Here is a 17,123-nt window from a genome sequence, read left to right as displayed (position 1 = left end):
TCGGAGTTAGGTACATATTGAATCTGCTTACTTTGCTGCATCTTCAACCGATTACGTATCTTGGCAGACATCAGGGACTCCTGCAGAACTTTTAGATACTGTGCAGATGTGCACATCAGAGCGACAGCTTGATCGCCGAAATTTCGAGGCATGCAACACCCCGAGCTTATAACCTGTCAATAAAGCAAGGCTTCAAGGAATGCGATGGAAAGCAATACCAGATGCAGCTGACGGGATTCAGACAGATGCAAGGCATCAGATGAAATCACCTGACCTGCAGGGTATCAATAACAGCTGAGTTGGCAAAGGGCTGCTACCTTGCATATGGGCCGGGCAATTGAATTAAAAACTCAAACCAGACCTGTCCAGTGTCCACCAATATCCCACCCCAAGGCTTTTTGGACTTGTAGCCGACATCATGGCCAACCTTCCCCAAGGGATCCTCCCTACGCTTCCATGTTCCCTGCCGAAATGCCACCTTCCCGAAGACATCGATGCGGCTGCTGTCGCTAGGAAATTCACGACCCCGCTCAACCCCTTGTCGCTCGACCATTTCACGTCAGATGCCTTGTGGAGAGATAGTGTTGCGTTGACAGGCACCTTGCGGACGTTCTACTCCGCCGCTACTGTCACCGAGGCCTGGAATGGTCGATGCCTTGCTCGCGAGGCGCAAGGCTTTCAGCTTGCTCCCGAAGCCGCACGAGCGGTTCGCCCTGCCCCATGCCTGGGCTGGATTGAGGTCCCATTCACCTTTGAGACTGAGGCAGTGCCCGCTGCCACGTGCTCGGGGTTTCTTTCCTTGGTGCCGGATGGAAATGGCGGCTGGAAGATCTGGTTGTTGAGGACTATACTGGAGGAGTTTCGGGATCAGCCGAGCGTGGATGAGCTCGAGCCCAATACCCATACGGCACATCAGCCTTTCCATGATGGCGCAAACTATGAATGCGTGGTTGTTGGCTGTGGACAATCCGGCTTGAGTGTCGCTGGCCGGCTGCAGGCTTTGGGGGTGTCTTATCTCGTGGTTGACAAGGCACCTCGCGTGGGTGACTCCTGGCTCCAGCGATATGAATCGATGAAATGTATACCCCAGCCTCTTCCATGCGTTTCTTACATCCATGACGAGACTGACCCAAGCAGTGCATAGTCACCGAGATGCCGCCCAGCTCCCTTTTGGACCTACCTTCAGTGACGAGTACCCTGATCTAATGAACAGACAGGAACTGGCCCGGGGTTATCAGGATTGGGCTAAGAGATACTCTATCGTAGGGACCATCAACCTACCTGTCAACTATTCAACCTAACCGTAACAGAACATCTCTTTCTCTACGGAGCTGGTCTCCGGAACCTGGGATGAGGACCATCACAAATGGACTCTACAACTGCGTCAGCAACAGGGCGAACAAGCCACCACCATATCCGTCACATGCTCCCACGTCGTCATGGCTGTTGGCGCCGGAGGCCATGAGCCCGTCCGGCCCACATATCCAGGCGAGGTAAGCCACTCTTTCATCGGAGACCAGGCTACTAACCACCCTAGGATATATTCCAAGGTGACATTCTACACACCGCACAATACAAAAGTCCCCGTCAGTGGCAAGACAAGCATGCAGTAATCATCGGATCTGCTAATTCCGGTAAGTTACGACTTGCCCACCAGAACGCTCCAATCTAACCAAGCAGCACACGACGCGGCAGCAGACATGGTCGGGACTGGGATGGCCTCCATCACCATGGTCCAGCGCAGCCGGACTTGTAAGGACCCCGATACACTCCCACTTGACCATTCGCATCTAACACGCCCAGGTATCATCCCAGTAGAATACATGCCCAAAACTCGGAAAGGTACGCTCCCTACCCTATCCCCCCAAGAACCTATCTAACCTCAACCACAGGATCAAAACTCGCCGACCGCCAACAACTCTCCACTCCCCATGCCGTCAGCCGTCTCGTAAGCATCCTCAGCATCCGCGCTCAGATCGCGCAGAACCCCGAACGATTCGACGCTCTCGAGCGCGCCGGCTTCAGGGTCGATCGGGATGGCGAAGTCGTCGCCCACGTCACCGAACGATACGGAGGGCATTACATGGATGTTGGGAACTGCGCCAATATCGCCAAAGGAATGGTTCGTCTTCACCCACACCCACACCCACTGCCACTGTCACCACAACTCGAACCTCACCCCATCAACTACTGACCGTGTTCTGTACGCATCAGGTAAAAATCAAATCCAACAGCCACCCCACATCCTTCACCCCCACCGGCCTCCTCTTCGCAGACAACACGCATCTCCCCGCCGACGTAGTAATTTTCGCCACGGGCTATAAATGGAACGTGCGGGATACAATCGGGGAACTCTTCGGCCCGAAGATCTACGACCAAGTTGAAGATTACTGGGGTCTGGATAAAGAGGGGGAGATTAGGGGGGCGTTTAAACCTAGTCCTCGTATGTATTACCTTTTCTTTCCCCTTCAGTTTTGATTCGGTTTTCTCAAAGAGGAGGAATCATGGACTAATGGGTTATGGTATATAGATGGGCATATATGGTTCATCTCTGGAACGACGACTCACTCACGATACTATTCGCGATTTATTGCCCTGCTGGTTAAGGCGGATGTTATGGGGTGTCCGGTGCCGGTGTATCGGGATACTCCTGGCGATGGGGTTTCGAAACTTAAGTAGGGGAATGAGAACTGGGAGTGGGTTTTGGAGCTGGGGTGGAAGGGTAGAATTCAACACTGCGCGATCGTTCGGTCAGGAGCCGAGTTTACGAGTTAGCAACTGAAGTATTGATTATTGCTTCTCGAAGATATCAACATCATCTAGATCATCATATATACACCATTCCCTACCTCTACTGTATATGAAATGGTATTGCATCAATCAGACCCCCCACTCTTCCCCGACCAAAACTCACATTCCCTCCTCCCCCACTCATCACCCACCAACTGGGCCGCCACACCCTTCCCCACTCCACCCGCCCGCTCATCATTCCCCTCCCCAAACACCATCACCTTCTCCCCATCCGCCTTCCCAGCCCGATACCTCTCCCAGCGCGGTCTACCCTCCCACCGTCCTTTTAGAGCATTCGGATCCCCATGTACCACGAACGAAGTCACATACGCGTGAAACATCCCCGCTACTTCCTCTTGAGCGTCCGAGATACTTCTTACGGCAGGGTTAAAGGTCTCGTACTCCATTTGATCAGCGTGGTTCGCACCACCGAGGACAGTCTTGTTCAGAGCCCAGCGGTACAGAAAGATCGGTTCCTCGGAAAGAGAGGAGGCGAAATGTGCGGTCTGGCGAACGGGACAGACGTACGCGTAGTGGCCGTAGGCTGCTTCGAGGCGTTTGAACTGGGGCCCGATGGGGAGGGGACGGGTTTCAGTGTAGGGGGAGGTAGGGTCCGTGGCGGGATCTGGGTAGAGGGCGTTGATGGTTTGGATGTCCGAGGGGGTGTAGGCGGGGAGGAGGGTTTGGAAGAAAGTGGTGAATTCGGAGGAGGTGGAGATGTTGTGGGGGACGTAGTAGGTGCCTTCGTTGGAGTTGAAGCCGGTGAGGATGGGCATTTGGTTCCAGTGGTTGGAGTGCCAGGCGTCGATGGGGCGGTGGTGGATGAGGTCGTTGTCGATGACGGGTTGGAAGGCCCAGCGGAGGGAGGGGTTGTATTTGTCGAAGGTGGTGTAGGAGGCTGTGGTGATGGTGGTGGAGGGGAGGGAGCGGAGGCAGGGGAGGATGGAGGAGGAGGGGAGGTTGGCGCACCCGGTGGTGGTGAGGAAGTCGGTGAATTGGGCTTCGTGGAGGGATGCGTTGTAGGGGTGGACGGCGCGGGAGGTTGCGGCGCCAGATTCAATCACGGCGCGTTGGAATAGAGGTGCCTTGGGGGTGTGGTTCATTATGTGGTGGGCTATCTGGTGGGGGTTAGTTGGTGGTGGTGGTGGTGGTGGGAGGGGGAGGCGTACGGAGTGGGCGCCGGCGGAAAGGCCGATTAGGGTCACCTGGGATGGATCGCCGTGGAATTGCTCGATGTTGTCTTGCACCCACTGCAGCAATAGGACCTGGTCGTGGAGACCCAGGTTGAGGATGTCTTCTTTGGCGGTTAGGGTGGAGGGGAGGAATCCGAGAGCACCGATGCTGGAATTGTTAGTTGATGTGGGTGGGGGGGCCGGTTGGGACGTACCGGTAGTTGAAGCTGACTGCGATGAAGGGCTCATCGGACCAGGCGACCATTGATGCCGTGTTGTGCATGGACGCTGGTCGGTCAGCTTAATGTATTCTACCTGGAGGTTGACTCCTACCAGTGCCGCGGTTGTAGGCCCCTCCGTGCACATAGACAGCAACGGGAAGCTTTCCTTGGACGCCGTGGGGTCGGAATACGTTGACAGTGAGACAGTCCTCATCTCCACCAGTGTCTTTAGGATTCAAGAGCTGCTTTCCCGGGCATCTGTAAAGTTAGAATTGATCTCCGTGACGCAGGAAGAACGTACCGTGGACCGAATTCACTCGCATCGATGAGAGCGTCGGACGCATTGACGGCGATGGCACGACGGAAGCGCAAATCCCCAATTGGGGGCAATGCGTATGGAATTCCGCGGAAAGCATCAACGGGGCTTTTGAGTGTGTCAGTCAAGGTGGTGCCGACGACGGTGCCCTGGGGGATGATGATGCGAGGCCGGTTATAAAGCACGACATGGTGTAGTGGTGCGGGCAGCCAGGAAGCGAGGAGGGTTTGAATCTGGTTGCTGGGCTGGGATGCGGGCTGTTGGACAAAAAGTAGAAGTAGGACTGGCAGGACAGCCAGGACAAGTGAGCGTGTGTTTAACATGCTGAGTGGTGTGGTGGCTTACCTGAATGGTGTGGGAGGGACTACGATGTATTTATCAGACGGGGATACTTCTGAGGCCGAGCGGGTCTCCACGTCTTTTCCCCCTCTTATCGGCCGGCCTTATCGCTATCTCGGACTCTCTCCGGAATCGGGGGCCTCCGGAGCCTTGTTCTGCCGCACCCCGGAATGACGGCCGGCCATACCGGCCATCGGGCGGAGTTGCCTCCCTCATATTCGGCAGGAGCTGCAATATACCACTTCAACGTGGCTGATACATGATGTGAGACTAGTTCCCAATCTCGACCGGTATTCTCTATTTCCCTGAATTCATATTGTCCAGATATCGCGCCTATCGGGCGCGGGATGAGAATGGCCGTCGCCTGCCGCTCGATCGGGCGCCATTGCGGCAGGACAGGATCGGTTTACTATGATATCGTGCATCTTAGCATGGTTGAGTCCGCATCTTCGATCAATATCACCAAACCCTCCAGCTGGTTAGCATCCTAGGGCCCCCTTTTCGGTCAGGTAGGACTCTTGTTCTTCTCCTGGTTGTTCGGAGAGGCCAACACCCCCGATGGTGGTCGGTCACTCTCCCCCTTCGGGGCTAATGCATAAGTGCCTGAGCGGCCAGGTGCATCTCCTTTCCCTCACCTGGGGTAAGCTATCGAAGATCGCAGGAGGGGAATACTCTTCCGAGAGCAGCTCATGACGCCTTCATGCCTGACGGCCACTCACGATGCAACACGTCACATTGGTATGTACATTTATATAATCCCCAACACATGCAGGCTTGACCCCTTTTTGACAGTATCTCGCTTTGCAGTCGCTCGACCTAGTCACGGCTCTTTACGCTCATCAAGCCTGAATCCGACATCATGCGACTCCTCAACTCCGCGACTTTTCGGCTAAGGGATTTCCCTAACCATGGTGAAATTCCAGAGTACGCCATCTTCTCGCATACGTGGCTACAGGTGAGCGAGGGCACCGAACTTGTGTTCGAAGACCTTCCCTCCAGTCTCGAAATCAGCGTACGTGAACAGCAGGTTGAAGGATATAAATACATGTTTCCCAAAGCCTATCAGGGCTTCCGCAAAGCCTGGCTTTGTTGCCAGCAGGCCTTGCGCGACGGCATCCCCTGGGTGTGGATTGATACGTGTTGCATCGACAAGCGGTCAACTGTCGAACTCAGTGAGGCAATCAATTCGATGTTTCGTTGGTACAAAAATGCGAGACGCTGTTACGTATACCTTGCCGACCTGGACGTTACCGCAGAAGGAGTGACGGTGGAACAGTTGAAGTCCTGCAGGTGGTTCGAGCGCGGGTGGACATTGCAAGAACTCCTAGCGCCGTCAGAGGTTCTGTTTTTTGAGAAGAATTGGATTTTTCTCGGTTATAAGAGTACTATGGACAGCATAATATCCGATAGAACCGGGATTGATTCCGCTATATTACGCGGTTGGCGGAGGCTGACTGATGCGAGTGTGGCCGAGCGCATGTCTTGGGCATCCGGACGCAAGACCACCCGCGAGGAAGATATCGCATACTGCCTGATGGGCATCTTCGACGTGAACATGCCTCTACTCTATGGTGAAGGGGAAAAGGCCTTCATTCGTCTCCAGGAGGAGATAATCCGAAATTCAGATGACCAGTCCTTGTTTGCCTGGTCGTTGACGCAGGGTGGCTCAAGTTGGCAGAACGTTCCTTGCGGTCTCCTCGCGAGCCATCCGTCCAGTTTCGCCAATGCAGGAGACATCGTCCCAATGACCGACCACGATTCCAGCACCCCTTACACTTTTACCAATTGTGGTTTGAATATATCCCTGATATTAAGACCATTCTCTGATGACGGGTTATATCATGGCCTATTGAACTGCCGTTTTCGCAATCAGGATGGGGACCAACAGCTCGCCCTCCGGCTTAAATCGAGAGGTACTGCCCTCAAACGCAAGCAGTTCTATCGGGTTTGCCCAGCGGAAGTAGATTGTGTGCCGCAATCTTCAAGTGCCGATTCCGAAGACAATGTCTACATCATCAAACAGGGGATCGTTGTCCCCAATAACTCTTTCTCTGTAGTATGGAACGTCAGCACACGGTTTAGCGTGGCAGTGAGGCCCAGTAACTCTTATAATTCCAAGCGAAAGTTGCTCACCCTGCCAGACGACACTCGGAACAACAGAGCCGCGATTATTGTGAGGGACCGCCTATCCGAGGGTACAGGGACATCTGTCAAAGGTTTCGCCATTGTCGTCGGCTTCAACGAACACTATCCTGCCTGTGTCTGTCTACCCATGAACAGCTCCGACGATTGGACTCGCCTGTGCATGGAAGCTCAATTTTCTCGGGGCAGCAGCCAGTTCGTCATGGCAGACGGCACGAAATTTGTGACTGATTTAGTCAACGGTGACCAAATCAACCGGATTACCATCAGCGAGCTTGTTACTACGCCATCCGGTGTTCAACTTCCCATCATGGAGAATCATCCGGCTTATGTTGGTGGAGCTATGAATTCCAGTGTCTTGAGCCCCGATGTCATATCCACGCAGCAGCACACTGAGCATGACTTCCATGGTCCTTCAACTCGATCCCATCCGCCTATTAATTATGGCCCCCCCCGTGCGCTATCACATGCGGGTTGTACAACACAATGAATTTTCTCTCTATCCCAGCGGCTGGTGAATCTACCGGATATTGATAAGAGGGAAATATGTATATACTTGGCAAACCACATGCATATACCATCTCCAGCCACCCTTCTACCTCCAGCCATGGCATCACCTCAACCGACCAACTATTTCTCCTTGCGCCGTGTATCCAATCCGCAGCGACATATGTCCTCTGGCAATGTGAATCCAGGACAATTATACCTTGTTTAACAAGTCCCCTTTTTTCTGTTATCTCAGCAGGATGGTAGTCATCTGCTACCCTTGACACTGGATAGAAAGGCTGCAACATTCCTCCAGTTTCGGTGGTCATATGATTGAGCTCACGCACAATCATCACATCTACCCGAAAGTTTTGATGCGATGTAGCAATGGTGCTCGGACCGGACCGCTCCGGTTGCGTCCCCCACCCTTTTGGATTGGCTCCCAGCCATCGTGAGTCAGTAGAAACAGGGATATTCTCTGTGCAAAGAAGCAATGTAGCCAAGCCATACAGAGGTGGAGACACAGGAGTCCCTGGTGAAGACGCTTAATGAATGACTGTGGGCATCACACAATGAAGATTGATCAAGGTGTACCGGTTAGATAGCCGGACCATGTTGCCCAATATTTCCTGGTGCTGTCCAACCACGGCGGACTTTGATTTGATGAGGATGGCTTTGTGTTATCATGTTTGGGTTGATAAATCTAATCGACAGCCAGAAACATATCCTGAACTGTTCCCTTATAATACCTGGCGGAGGATACCTTGACTATACAACCCAGTTCTCCCAATCTTCCAGTCCGTCAAGACCATCAACTTCATATTCAGTCCAATAAATGCAGGCCAACTGTCTACGAGCCGTCTACTATCTGTCAATCTGTCACTCGGCCCCAGTTGTAAAGCCGATGGGGACCCCACATCTCCATCTTATCTCCCCGGCCTTATCTTCGGATCGTGTCCGATAGTCTTTACGTGACCGACTACTATCAGACGCGACTCTTGATACCTCTCGAGCCATCGTGGACCATGCTGTTTAAGGCAGGATAATCCGGTTGCGTTCACCTTATCAATATGAAGCAGATCCAGGCGATACCATGTTATCCATGCACGCCTGGCCGACCTGCTTGGCGGTCTCCCGGCTTCGTGAGGGGTAAAGCATAGTTGCGACCATTAATGCACTTCATATCTATTTAACTGCCCAGTGTGGCTGTCATCTCGAAAACATGCAGAACATTCTAACGCCGCCATGACGGGAGCTATATTGCATAAGTCTCCAGACCCAGAGAAGACCATCCCGGTCACTACCAAAGTAGACGATGTCGACGTCGGCCAGATTTCGCAGCTCGATGAAGCGGAGATCTTTCTGCACGAGCATGGAGTATCCCATGAACAGCTCCAGGAGATGCTCAATGACCCTGTTCGGACGAAGAAACTACGCAGACGGATCGATATGATTCTGCTGCCGCTCATGTGTGGTACATACTGTCTGCAGTACATTGACAAGCAGGTGAGTGACTCGCCCTGTCGTAGACCATGCTAATAGCCGCAGGCTCTCTCTTACAGCGCTGTGTTTGACCTGTTTACCGATGCTCACATCGACAGTAACCAGTATAGCTGGCTGGCCAGTATCTTCTACTTTGGTATGCTCATCCATTCAACAGCACCTTGCTGGACTAATCCGTCAGGGTACCTTTTCTGGGAGTATCCCGCGAGCTACATTGCCCAACGGTTTCCTATCGGAACCGTCGTATCATCCTTCGTGTGAGTTTTCCGTCACTACTTACATGCACATCCATACTAACCAGACAGAATCGCCTGGGGCGCCATCCTCATGATTACTGCCAGCTGCAGCAACTTCAACGGCCTCGCCATCTGCCGCTTTCTGCTTGGATGCTTCGAATGTAAGCTCCATCACAACTACACCCAAGCACTGCTGATTCCTCAGCCCCCATCACCCCCTGCTTCATGATGATCGTGGGAATGTGGTACGTCCGTCAAGAGCAGCCCTTTCGCGCCGGCATCTTCTACTGCTGCAACGGCGTGGGATCAATGGTAAGCCCCCCCTCTCTCCAACAAACGTATCTAACCAACCAGGTCGGCGGTCTCCTCACCTACGCAATCGGTCAACTGGACACCTTTCCCGTCTGGCGTGCTGTGTTTCTAATCTGCGGCGGCGCCACCATCATCTGGGGTATTCTCATGATGCTCTTCCTCCCGAACAGCATCCTCTCCTGCAAGCGCTTCACCGCTGAAGAAAAGATTCTTCTCATCGGCCGAGGAAAGCAAAACCAAACCGTTCGTCCCAACCCCACATCCAATTACCACCCAACTCCTGCATCCCCACCTAACAAGGATACCAGGGCATCCTCAACCGCTCCATAAAATGGTATCAAATCCGCGAAGCCCTCCTCGACCCCCAAGTATGGCTACTCTTCCTCTTCACCCTCCTCAACGAGACCATTAACGGCGGCGTCGCAAACGTAACCCCTTCCCCCTATCCCCAAACAAACCCACCACCACCAAATCACCAACTAACAACCGATCGAGGAATCAGTTCGGCAAACTAATCATTAAATCCCTCGTCACCAACCCCCTCCTCACCACCGTCCTCGCCATCCCCCAAGGCGCCTTCCAAGTCCTCTTCATCCTGACCGGAACCTACCTCTCCACCCGCTACCAAAACATCCGCACCCTCATCATGGCCCTCTACCTCATCCCCACCATCATCGGCGTCTGTCTCCTCTGGAAACTCCCCCGTACGAACCGCTATGGCGTGTTATTCGGCTATTACATTGTACATCCCCCCCCACCCCCCGCCCCCCAATCCCAATCCCAATCATCCCAATCACAATAACACTAATCGAATACATCAACAGATCGGCTCCTTCGTAACCCCCCTCGTCCTCTCCCTCCAACTCCCCTCCAGCAACATGGGCGGATACACGAAGCGCGTCACCGCCACCGCATTCGTCTTCCTGGCCTACTGTATCGGGAATATCATCGGTCCGCATGCGTTTCTGGCCCGCGAGGCGCCGGTATATGAGACGGGTTGTAAATTGATTCTGGGGTGTGCCGTATGTCAGGTTTTTTGTGCGGGGGTGTTGAGGGGCGTTTTGGTGGGGAGGAATAGGAGGAGGGATGGGGAGGTTCGGGTTGATGTTGGGGATGGGGATGGGGTGGATGCGGGGGTGGGGCAGGGGGGAGGGGAGGGGGATGGGGAGGTGATGGCTGATTTGACGGATTTTGAGGTACGTCTTTATGCCTTCCTTTTCCTTTTTGATATAGGTAGGGGTGGATATGGTGTTGGATGGATGCTAATCTGTATGGTATAGAATCCGCGGTTCCGGTATGTTTATTGAGGGTACTACTACCTACAGAGGGATCCATTTTATGAATGGACGAACTGAACTACGAAATGAAATCGGATCATTTGAGCAAGGATCGGGATAAGTCATACGAAATAATCTGAGAATAGTAGAAATGTCTGTCTATGATATGTGTGCTATTCTTGTTCAAAATAAATACAATTTCCCCGTGAAGTGAAGACAGAAAAAAAAAAACCATATAGAAGCCGTAGACAAACTGTTGGTCTTGAATTTAAGCGAGGAAGGATATACTTTACTACTATTGCACTGTGTATTGATCAGGATGAGGTATCATTCACGGGAAAAAAAATTCATTCATCTAGCTATGTCTACAGTATGTGCCAGGTCCTCAATGGAGGTATGCCATCTCAACAAGTTGTAGGACACACCTCTAGTACGTCGCTGGTAAATCTAACTCAATATAAGCACTTCTTCGGCACAACCACAGTCATGGACAGGCTGGATTGCAATTTGACATCCGTGCTGAATTCTGTTTCTACGGAAGAAAAGGGATAAAGTCAGTATTTCATTAGCTATCTAGCAGTGATGCTACAGCATGTTCCAGGTCCTCAATGGAGGTGTGCCATCTCAACAGAGTATGTTGCAGGACACACCTCTAGTACGTCGCTGGTCAGATATTCAGCTCAATATCAGCACTTCTTCGGCACAACCACAGCCATGAAAAGGCCGGATTGCAATTTGACATCAGTGCTAGTTGCAAGAGGGGAAACAGGGAGGGTCAGAAGGCAGAATAATGTATTAGTAAATAAGCGGTAGGCAGAAAAGGTATAAGACATAAGCCTCCGCAGCTAGTATATCAGTCAGTCGTAACTCCGTAGAAATGCGCTATAGCTCTCGCTTCTCGCGCAAGTGCGGCGGCGGCCGGAAGTTGCCCGAGCGCAACTCCTGCCACGCTAGATCGAACCGCGCGCCCAGTAACCATGCCGTGAAAATCTATTCAGTTAGCTTGGACACAGCAACATGGAGGATAGACGTACCATCACAATCGAGACAATGAAAACAATCACCACCATCAGAGCCATCATGAAGTACATGTCCTTACGCGTCTCAGCGTGCTCCTCGGCCTGCTTCTTCTCCAGCTCTGACATTTCGCCAGTGACACGGCGCTTGGCAACTTCCGCATTTTGGCTGGGGAAGATGGTCTCGATCCATTTTTCGATCTAGACTCGTTAGCATGGAACAACTACGAGAGCAACGCAACTCACCCTTCCACAAACAAGGCTGATCTTGAGAAAGTTAGGATCCTTGGGCGTGTTCTTCTTGTGGATCTTCCGCGCATACGTGCGGAAAGTCGCACTGAGGATGCGCAGGTTCTGCGTCGACTCCATCATCAGATGACAGGCATCGCCCTTGGTGATCTTGATGTTACGCTCGAAGATCGCAGGGTTGCGGAAGCAAAGCTCCAGCGTGGCAATAGCCATGGACTGCGGAATGGCACAGAAGTTAAACACACTCTGCTCACGCAGTCCAGCCAGATAGAACAGGCAGTCTTCGACATGCTCCAATGCGTTCAACACCATCTCGGAGCTGCAGTTTAGTGCAGCTTCACGGTGCTCGGGCTTGAACAGATCTTCGAACTGGTCGACGTGCTTGGACCAAATCTCTTTGGGCCAGAACCGACGTCCATCATCCTCGTCCTCTCGGATGTCTCGGATGATGTTGGTCTTCTGCAGAAACAGTCCCATGGACTTGTGCAGGCGCGCACGCTCCAGCAGGGCGGGGTTACCGAACTCGGCCTCGACGAAGAGGCGCGTCAGTCCTTCACCAACCAGGCCCGCGACGTAGTAGCAATAGAGATCATATTCCTCTTTGGTGACCACACTGGCATCTTCGAAAGCCGCCTTGCGACAGTAATCGGCCATGCCGTTGCCCATCCGATCGGTGATGTCCTTGATGATGGTCTGGTAGGCCGGCTTCATGTTCTTGAACTCCGTGACGACGTTGTGAAACTGAACCAGCAGCTCACGGTCCTTCTCCTCGGGGCGGTTGCCATTAAACGTCCAGCCATCCTGCTCCAGGAAGTCCTTAAACCCACGGAGCAGGGGCTCCTTCGTTTCCAAGGGGATCGACGTGTCATCTTCAATGGTGTCCAGACCGCGAAGCACGAGGTAGAAGACGCAGACGGGCAGCAGCAGCTCGGGGTGCAATTCCTTGATGACCGCGCTGAAGCTCCGACTGGTCAGGTCGAGGAATTTGAAGCAGGCCTTCTGAGTCTCGGTCTCTTCCTTCTCGTTGCGTTCATGAACAGGGGAGTGCCAGATCTTCCTATGACCGCGGGCAAAGCCTCCGTAAGCGTTGGCACAACACACTAGACCCCATCACAGTGCTCGAGGACATGGGCCGGAACCAACCATTGCATAATCGACCTCAATTGCGAGGGATGAAAGGTGAAGTAGACGATATTCGATGCGAGACCCATGATGTGCAGATTACGATCGAATAGTCACAAGAGCAAAATTAGGTAATTATTACACGTAAACAAGGAATGAAAGCAAGCAGTGCGGAGAATGACCGAGTCAACGGAATTCGCAACGCAACGGGATAGTACAGTAATGTACAAGCACAGTGAGTGAATGCCTCACAGGCTGAGAGGGAAAGGGGGGACGGGGAATCAAGTATCAAGGCAGGAATGGGAGATATGGGAGAAAGAGGGGAAACGGGGAAGAAGGAAGAGGTGAAGACTAGGGAGGAGGTTGAATCCAATCAGGGGGAAAATAGAGAAGAGGAAGAAGAAAAGAACAGCGCGACGAGGGAATTTTTTAAAGGGCGGTTGAGCGGCTAGCGGCTCTGACTGGATGGCTTAGCGCGTGCGGGTGCCATGACCCGGTATTACCACCAAACTGACGTGGCTGGAGTGCGATCGGACTCCGATCTGGTGGGAATGCGCCGCTCTGTGACAATACCAAACAAGGTCGGTCACAGTCACCGGCCTCGCACCGCAGGCCAACCGGGCAACAACCCAAGGCCGCTAGGCTCCCCCGCCATGACGGAAGGGCATCGGAAAAGCATCATCAGGCAGAAAAAATTACTTGTTCTGCGCTGAACCCGCTGCACGGCCAGCTCATCTTCTCTGACGCTTTGTCGCGATTCCTGCTGCCTAGCCTTGGATTGCCTGCATTGTGACCGCCAGATTGCCTCGTGTGGCTGGGTAACTCTTCCACCATGGTTGCCGATACTTCTTACTACGACGCCCTCGGGGTGTCGCCCACCGCGACGGAACTTGAGATCAAGAAGGCCTACCGCAAACTGGCTATTGTCACTCATCCCGGTGCGTTTGTCGTCTGGCGTACGTGACCCCTCAGCACTGACGGACGTAGATAAGAACCCTGGCGATGAGACTGCGCATGCGCGATTCCAGCAGGTAGGCTGATTCCTTGTGTTGACCCATGAACCTGCACTCATGCTTTATCTGGTGACAGATCGGAGAAGCCTACCAGGTCCTCAGTGATGAAGAGCTGCGCAAACGTTATGATAAGTTTGGAAAGGAGGATGCCGTCCCCGGCGGCGGTTTCGGTAAGACATCATGGGATGCAGGCGCAGTCGGGTACTAACAAACCCCTCAGAGGACCCTTCGGAGTTTTTTGGCATGATTTTCGGTGGCAACGCCTTCGTTGACTTGATCGGTGAAATCTCGCTCATGAAGGACCTGACTACTACGATGGACATTACCATGCAGCAGATGGAGGAGGACGAACTGGCCGCATCCGCCGAGGAGAAGCTCAACATTCACGACGAAGAAACCGAGGCACATGTCGCCGAAGGTGCCGCCGAAGCGACCCCCGCCGAGTCTACGACTGCCACTCCCCAGAAGCCCGCTGCCGCCCCATCCCCGAGCTCGGGCACGAGCACACCCCGCCGCTATATTGGCCAGCAGGCCATCATGGACAAGTCGGAGGAGGAGGCCCGCATGGAGGCAGCTGGTCTGTCCCAGGAGGAGAAGGAACTGCGCAAGAAGGAGAAGAAGAAGGGCGGACTGTCCCGGGAGCAACAGGAGCGCCTGGCCGCCTACGAGATGGAGCGCAAGAAGGCGCGCGAGGAGCGGGTCAACACGCTGGCAACCAAGTTGGTGGATAAGATCAGCGTGTGGACGGAAACCGACAAGAGCGCCGATATGACTCGGGCCTTTGAGGAGAAGATCCGTTTGGAGGTGGAGAACCTGAAGATGGAATCGTTCGGATTGGAGATCCTCCACGCCATCGGTGCCACCTACGTGCAAAAGGCCACCTCCTTCCTCAAGTCGCAGAAGTTCCTGGGCATTTCCGGGTTCTTCTCGCGGCTCAAGGACAAGGGCACGCTGGCCAAGGAGACGTGGACCACCATCTCGACCGCCATCGACGCACAGATGACCATGGAGGAGATGGCCAAGCTGGAGGAGCGCGGTGGCGAGGACTGGACGGACGAGAAGAAAGCCGAGTACGAGAAGAAGGTGACGGGCAAGATTCTGGCGGCGGCATGGCGTGGCAGCAAGTTTGAGATCCAGAGCGTGCTCCGCGACGTCTGCGACCAGGTGCTTGGCGACAAGCGCATCAAGCTGGATAAGCGGGTGGAGCGGGCTCATGCTTTGGTGATTGCGGGCAATATCTACTCCAAGGTAAGAACCTTGCTACGGATGACTAGTACATGCTAACTTGGCAGGCCGAACGTGACCCCGAGGAGGAGGGCGACTTTATGGCGTTCGAGCAGCTGATGGCGGAGTCGATGACGAAGAAGGGCAAGGAGGACAAGAAGAAGAAGAAGAAGCACGAGCATGAGGAGACCCCGGCTGCTGCTTAATCCTTGCATGTTCTATCGATTGAGTTTCCGTGGATCAGACTGGACGTTGGATACGATGTTGTGTAGCGAGTTTATAGCCCATCTACGGACGTATGATTAGATGCGATAATAGAGGTAGGAATACCCTGTGTTAATCAGAATGAGATGTTTACTGCTACTGTGATTGCTTTGTCGTGAGTGTCCTTGATAGCTGATAAGGTGGTCGGAGATCTCCGGATCGTCCAGGCAACGATGCGTCCATGCAGCGGATGCTGCAGGTGTGGTCTTATACTGTGTGTGCCACGATGCCACCGTAGTCATCAACCTACGGAGTACTCCGGACCAACACATATTCATCCCAACACACTGCAATAGGTCAATTGCTACCAGCACCACGACAAGCACAGAGCACAGTACAGTGAATCTCCCAAAAATTTTCCAGAGACAGACATCCGATCCATGTCTCCTGATAAGCAACCAACTTTTCACCGGCCCCAACCGTGTCTTCCCCGCTTCGGCAGGATTGGGGGTCTCCTCGCAGCGCACGCGACCAATTACCAAATGCAGCCCGGAACCCTACTCCTACGATGACTCCGCTGCGATGCCTGATCCAGCAATTGATACGACGGACTCCGCATCCCTAGATAATGCTTGTCGGTGTTGATCCCGCACTTCCACATAAATATATCCACCACATCCCCTCTCCCTCTGCAATCCACAGCACTCGGCGAGCTTCTGAGTGAAAATGGGCCCCCTCACCCCCCTCGCCGCAGCCCTCTCCGTCGTAGCCACGGCCTCGGCCACAGCCTCCTCCTTCAACCTCCAAAGCAATTGGGGCAATCTTAGTCCCTACGCCCCCAGCCCGGGCTTCACTCTCCCCTCCGGAAACCCCATCGGCTGTGAACTCACTCAAACGCACATCCTCCACCGCCATGCACAACGCTATCCCACCTCATACCTCCTGGATGCCCTCAGCATGGAAGCCTTTGCCGAAAAGCTCAAGAACTTTACGACCGCTCACCCCAACACTACCCTCGCCACGGGACCCTTATCTTTCCTGAACCACTGGGAATATGTCATGGGCACCGAGGAACTCCTCCCCACCGGCGCGGCCACGGAGGCTACCTCTGGTGCCTGGTTCTGGTCCAAGTACGGCCGGACCTTGTATAAAGCGCCGGCGGGGATGGCAGATTGGAGTGACGATTTGAATGTGTTTCCGAATGGGACGCAGAGGAAGAAGCCCATGTTTCGGACGACGAGTCAGGCGAGAATTCTCGAGAGTGCGCGGTGGTGGCTGAGTATGTCCCCCCCCCACTCCTCCTCCTCCTCCTCCCTCCTCCCTCAGTACTACACAGAGATGAATGATGCTAATAAGGTATAGGTGGATTCTTCAGCAACGTCGGCGCCAACAACTCCTACCCTCAATACGACCTGGTGATTATCCCCGAAGGAGACGGATACAACAACACTCTATCGGGATACTGTCCGGCGGCCACTTACCCTGGGTATGTCCCCTCCTC

General features: G+C 53.6%; 7 protein-coding genes across 7 annotated transcripts; 5 read left to right on the top strand and 2 right to left on the bottom strand.

Annotated features, from left to right (window-relative positions):
* Positions 1-343: 343 nt before the first annotated feature.
* BO80DRAFT_496353 (flavin-containing monooxygenase) lies at positions 344-2,826 on the top strand. The gene is made up of 9 exons (XM_025724013.1): positions 344-1,079; positions 1,138-1,262; positions 1,311-1,493; positions 1,538-1,634; positions 1,681-1,752; positions 1,804-1,842; positions 1,893-2,122; positions 2,215-2,443; positions 2,531-2,826. Exons 1-9 carry the CDS (start codon positions 419-421, stop codon positions 2,677-2,679), a joined length of 1,785 nt encoding a protein of 594 aa, XP_025571601.1. The 5' UTR covers positions 344-418; the 3' UTR covers positions 2,680-2,826.
* BO80DRAFT_437846 (putative extracellular lipase) lies at positions 2,791-4,822 on the bottom strand (the record flags this gene model as incomplete). Its single annotated transcript, XM_025721015.1, has 5 exons — positions 2,791-2,819; positions 2,915-4,131; positions 4,178-4,250; positions 4,296-4,441; positions 4,485-4,822. 5 exons carry the CDS (start codon positions 4,820-4,822, stop codon positions 2,791-2,793), a joined length of 1,803 nt encoding a protein of 600 aa, XP_025571600.1.
* A 573-nt stretch (positions 4,823-5,395) lies between these two features.
* BO80DRAFT_193577 (uncharacterized protein) lies at positions 5,396-7,668 on the top strand. The gene is made up of 2 exons (XM_025714134.1): positions 5,396-5,576; positions 5,646-7,668. Exon 2 carries the CDS (start codon positions 5,698-5,700, stop codon positions 7,468-7,470), a length of 1,773 nt encoding a protein of 590 aa, XP_025571599.1. The 5' UTR covers positions 5,396-5,576; positions 5,646-5,697; the 3' UTR covers positions 7,471-7,668.
* Positions 7,669-8,711: 1,043 nt separating this feature from the next.
* On the top strand, positions 8,712-10,824 carry BO80DRAFT_414852 (putative MFS transporter; the record flags this gene model as incomplete). Its single annotated transcript, XM_025718119.1, has 10 exons — positions 8,712-8,972; positions 9,015-9,105; positions 9,151-9,226; positions 9,275-9,366; positions 9,411-9,517; positions 9,560-9,760; positions 9,826-9,945; positions 10,020-10,259; positions 10,342-10,713; positions 10,798-10,824. The coding sequence occupies 10 exons, from the start codon at positions 8,712-8,714 to the stop codon at positions 10,822-10,824; spliced, it is 1,587 nt and encodes a 528-aa protein (XP_025571598.1).
* An 852-nt stretch (positions 10,825-11,676) lies between these two features.
* On the bottom strand, positions 11,677-13,270 carry erg9 (bifunctional farnesyl-diphosphate farnesyltransferase/squalene synthase; the record flags this gene model as incomplete). The annotated part of the gene is made up of 4 exons (XM_025722266.1): positions 11,677-11,784; positions 11,829-12,011; positions 12,057-13,116; positions 13,203-13,270. The coding sequence occupies 4 exons, from the start codon at positions 13,268-13,270 to the stop codon at positions 11,677-11,679; spliced, it is 1,419 nt and encodes a 472-aa protein (XP_025571597.1).
* Positions 13,271-14,013: 743 nt separating this feature from the next.
* BO80DRAFT_364234 (DnaJ domain protein) lies at positions 14,014-15,624 on the top strand (the record flags this gene model as incomplete). The annotated part of the gene is made up of 5 exons (XM_025716143.1): positions 14,014-14,119; positions 14,169-14,212; positions 14,271-14,364; positions 14,415-15,442; positions 15,487-15,624. The coding sequence occupies 5 exons, from the start codon at positions 14,014-14,016 to the stop codon at positions 15,622-15,624; spliced, it is 1,410 nt and encodes a 469-aa protein (XP_025571596.1).
* A 657-nt stretch (positions 15,625-16,281) lies between these two features.
* BO80DRAFT_193519 (phosphoglycerate mutase-like protein) lies at positions 16,282-17,109 on the top strand (the record flags this gene model as incomplete). Its single annotated transcript, XM_025714133.1, has 2 exons — positions 16,282-16,901; positions 16,985-17,109. Coding segments are annotated over exons 1-2 (678 nt in total), but the record flags the coding sequence as incomplete, so codon positions are not given.
* Between the last annotated feature and the right edge of the window lie 14 nt (positions 17,110-17,123).

Source organism: Aspergillus ibericus (assembly GCF_003184845.1).
Source record: "Aspergillus ibericus CBS 121593 unplaced genomic scaffold BO80scaffold_46, whole genome shotgun sequence".
Classification (NCBI taxonomy): domain Eukaryota; kingdom Fungi; phylum Ascomycota; class Eurotiomycetes; order Eurotiales; family Aspergillaceae; genus Aspergillus; species Aspergillus ibericus.
The sequence above is the reverse complement of the archived record's forward strand: the minus strand, read 5'-3'. Positions and strand labels throughout refer to the sequence as shown.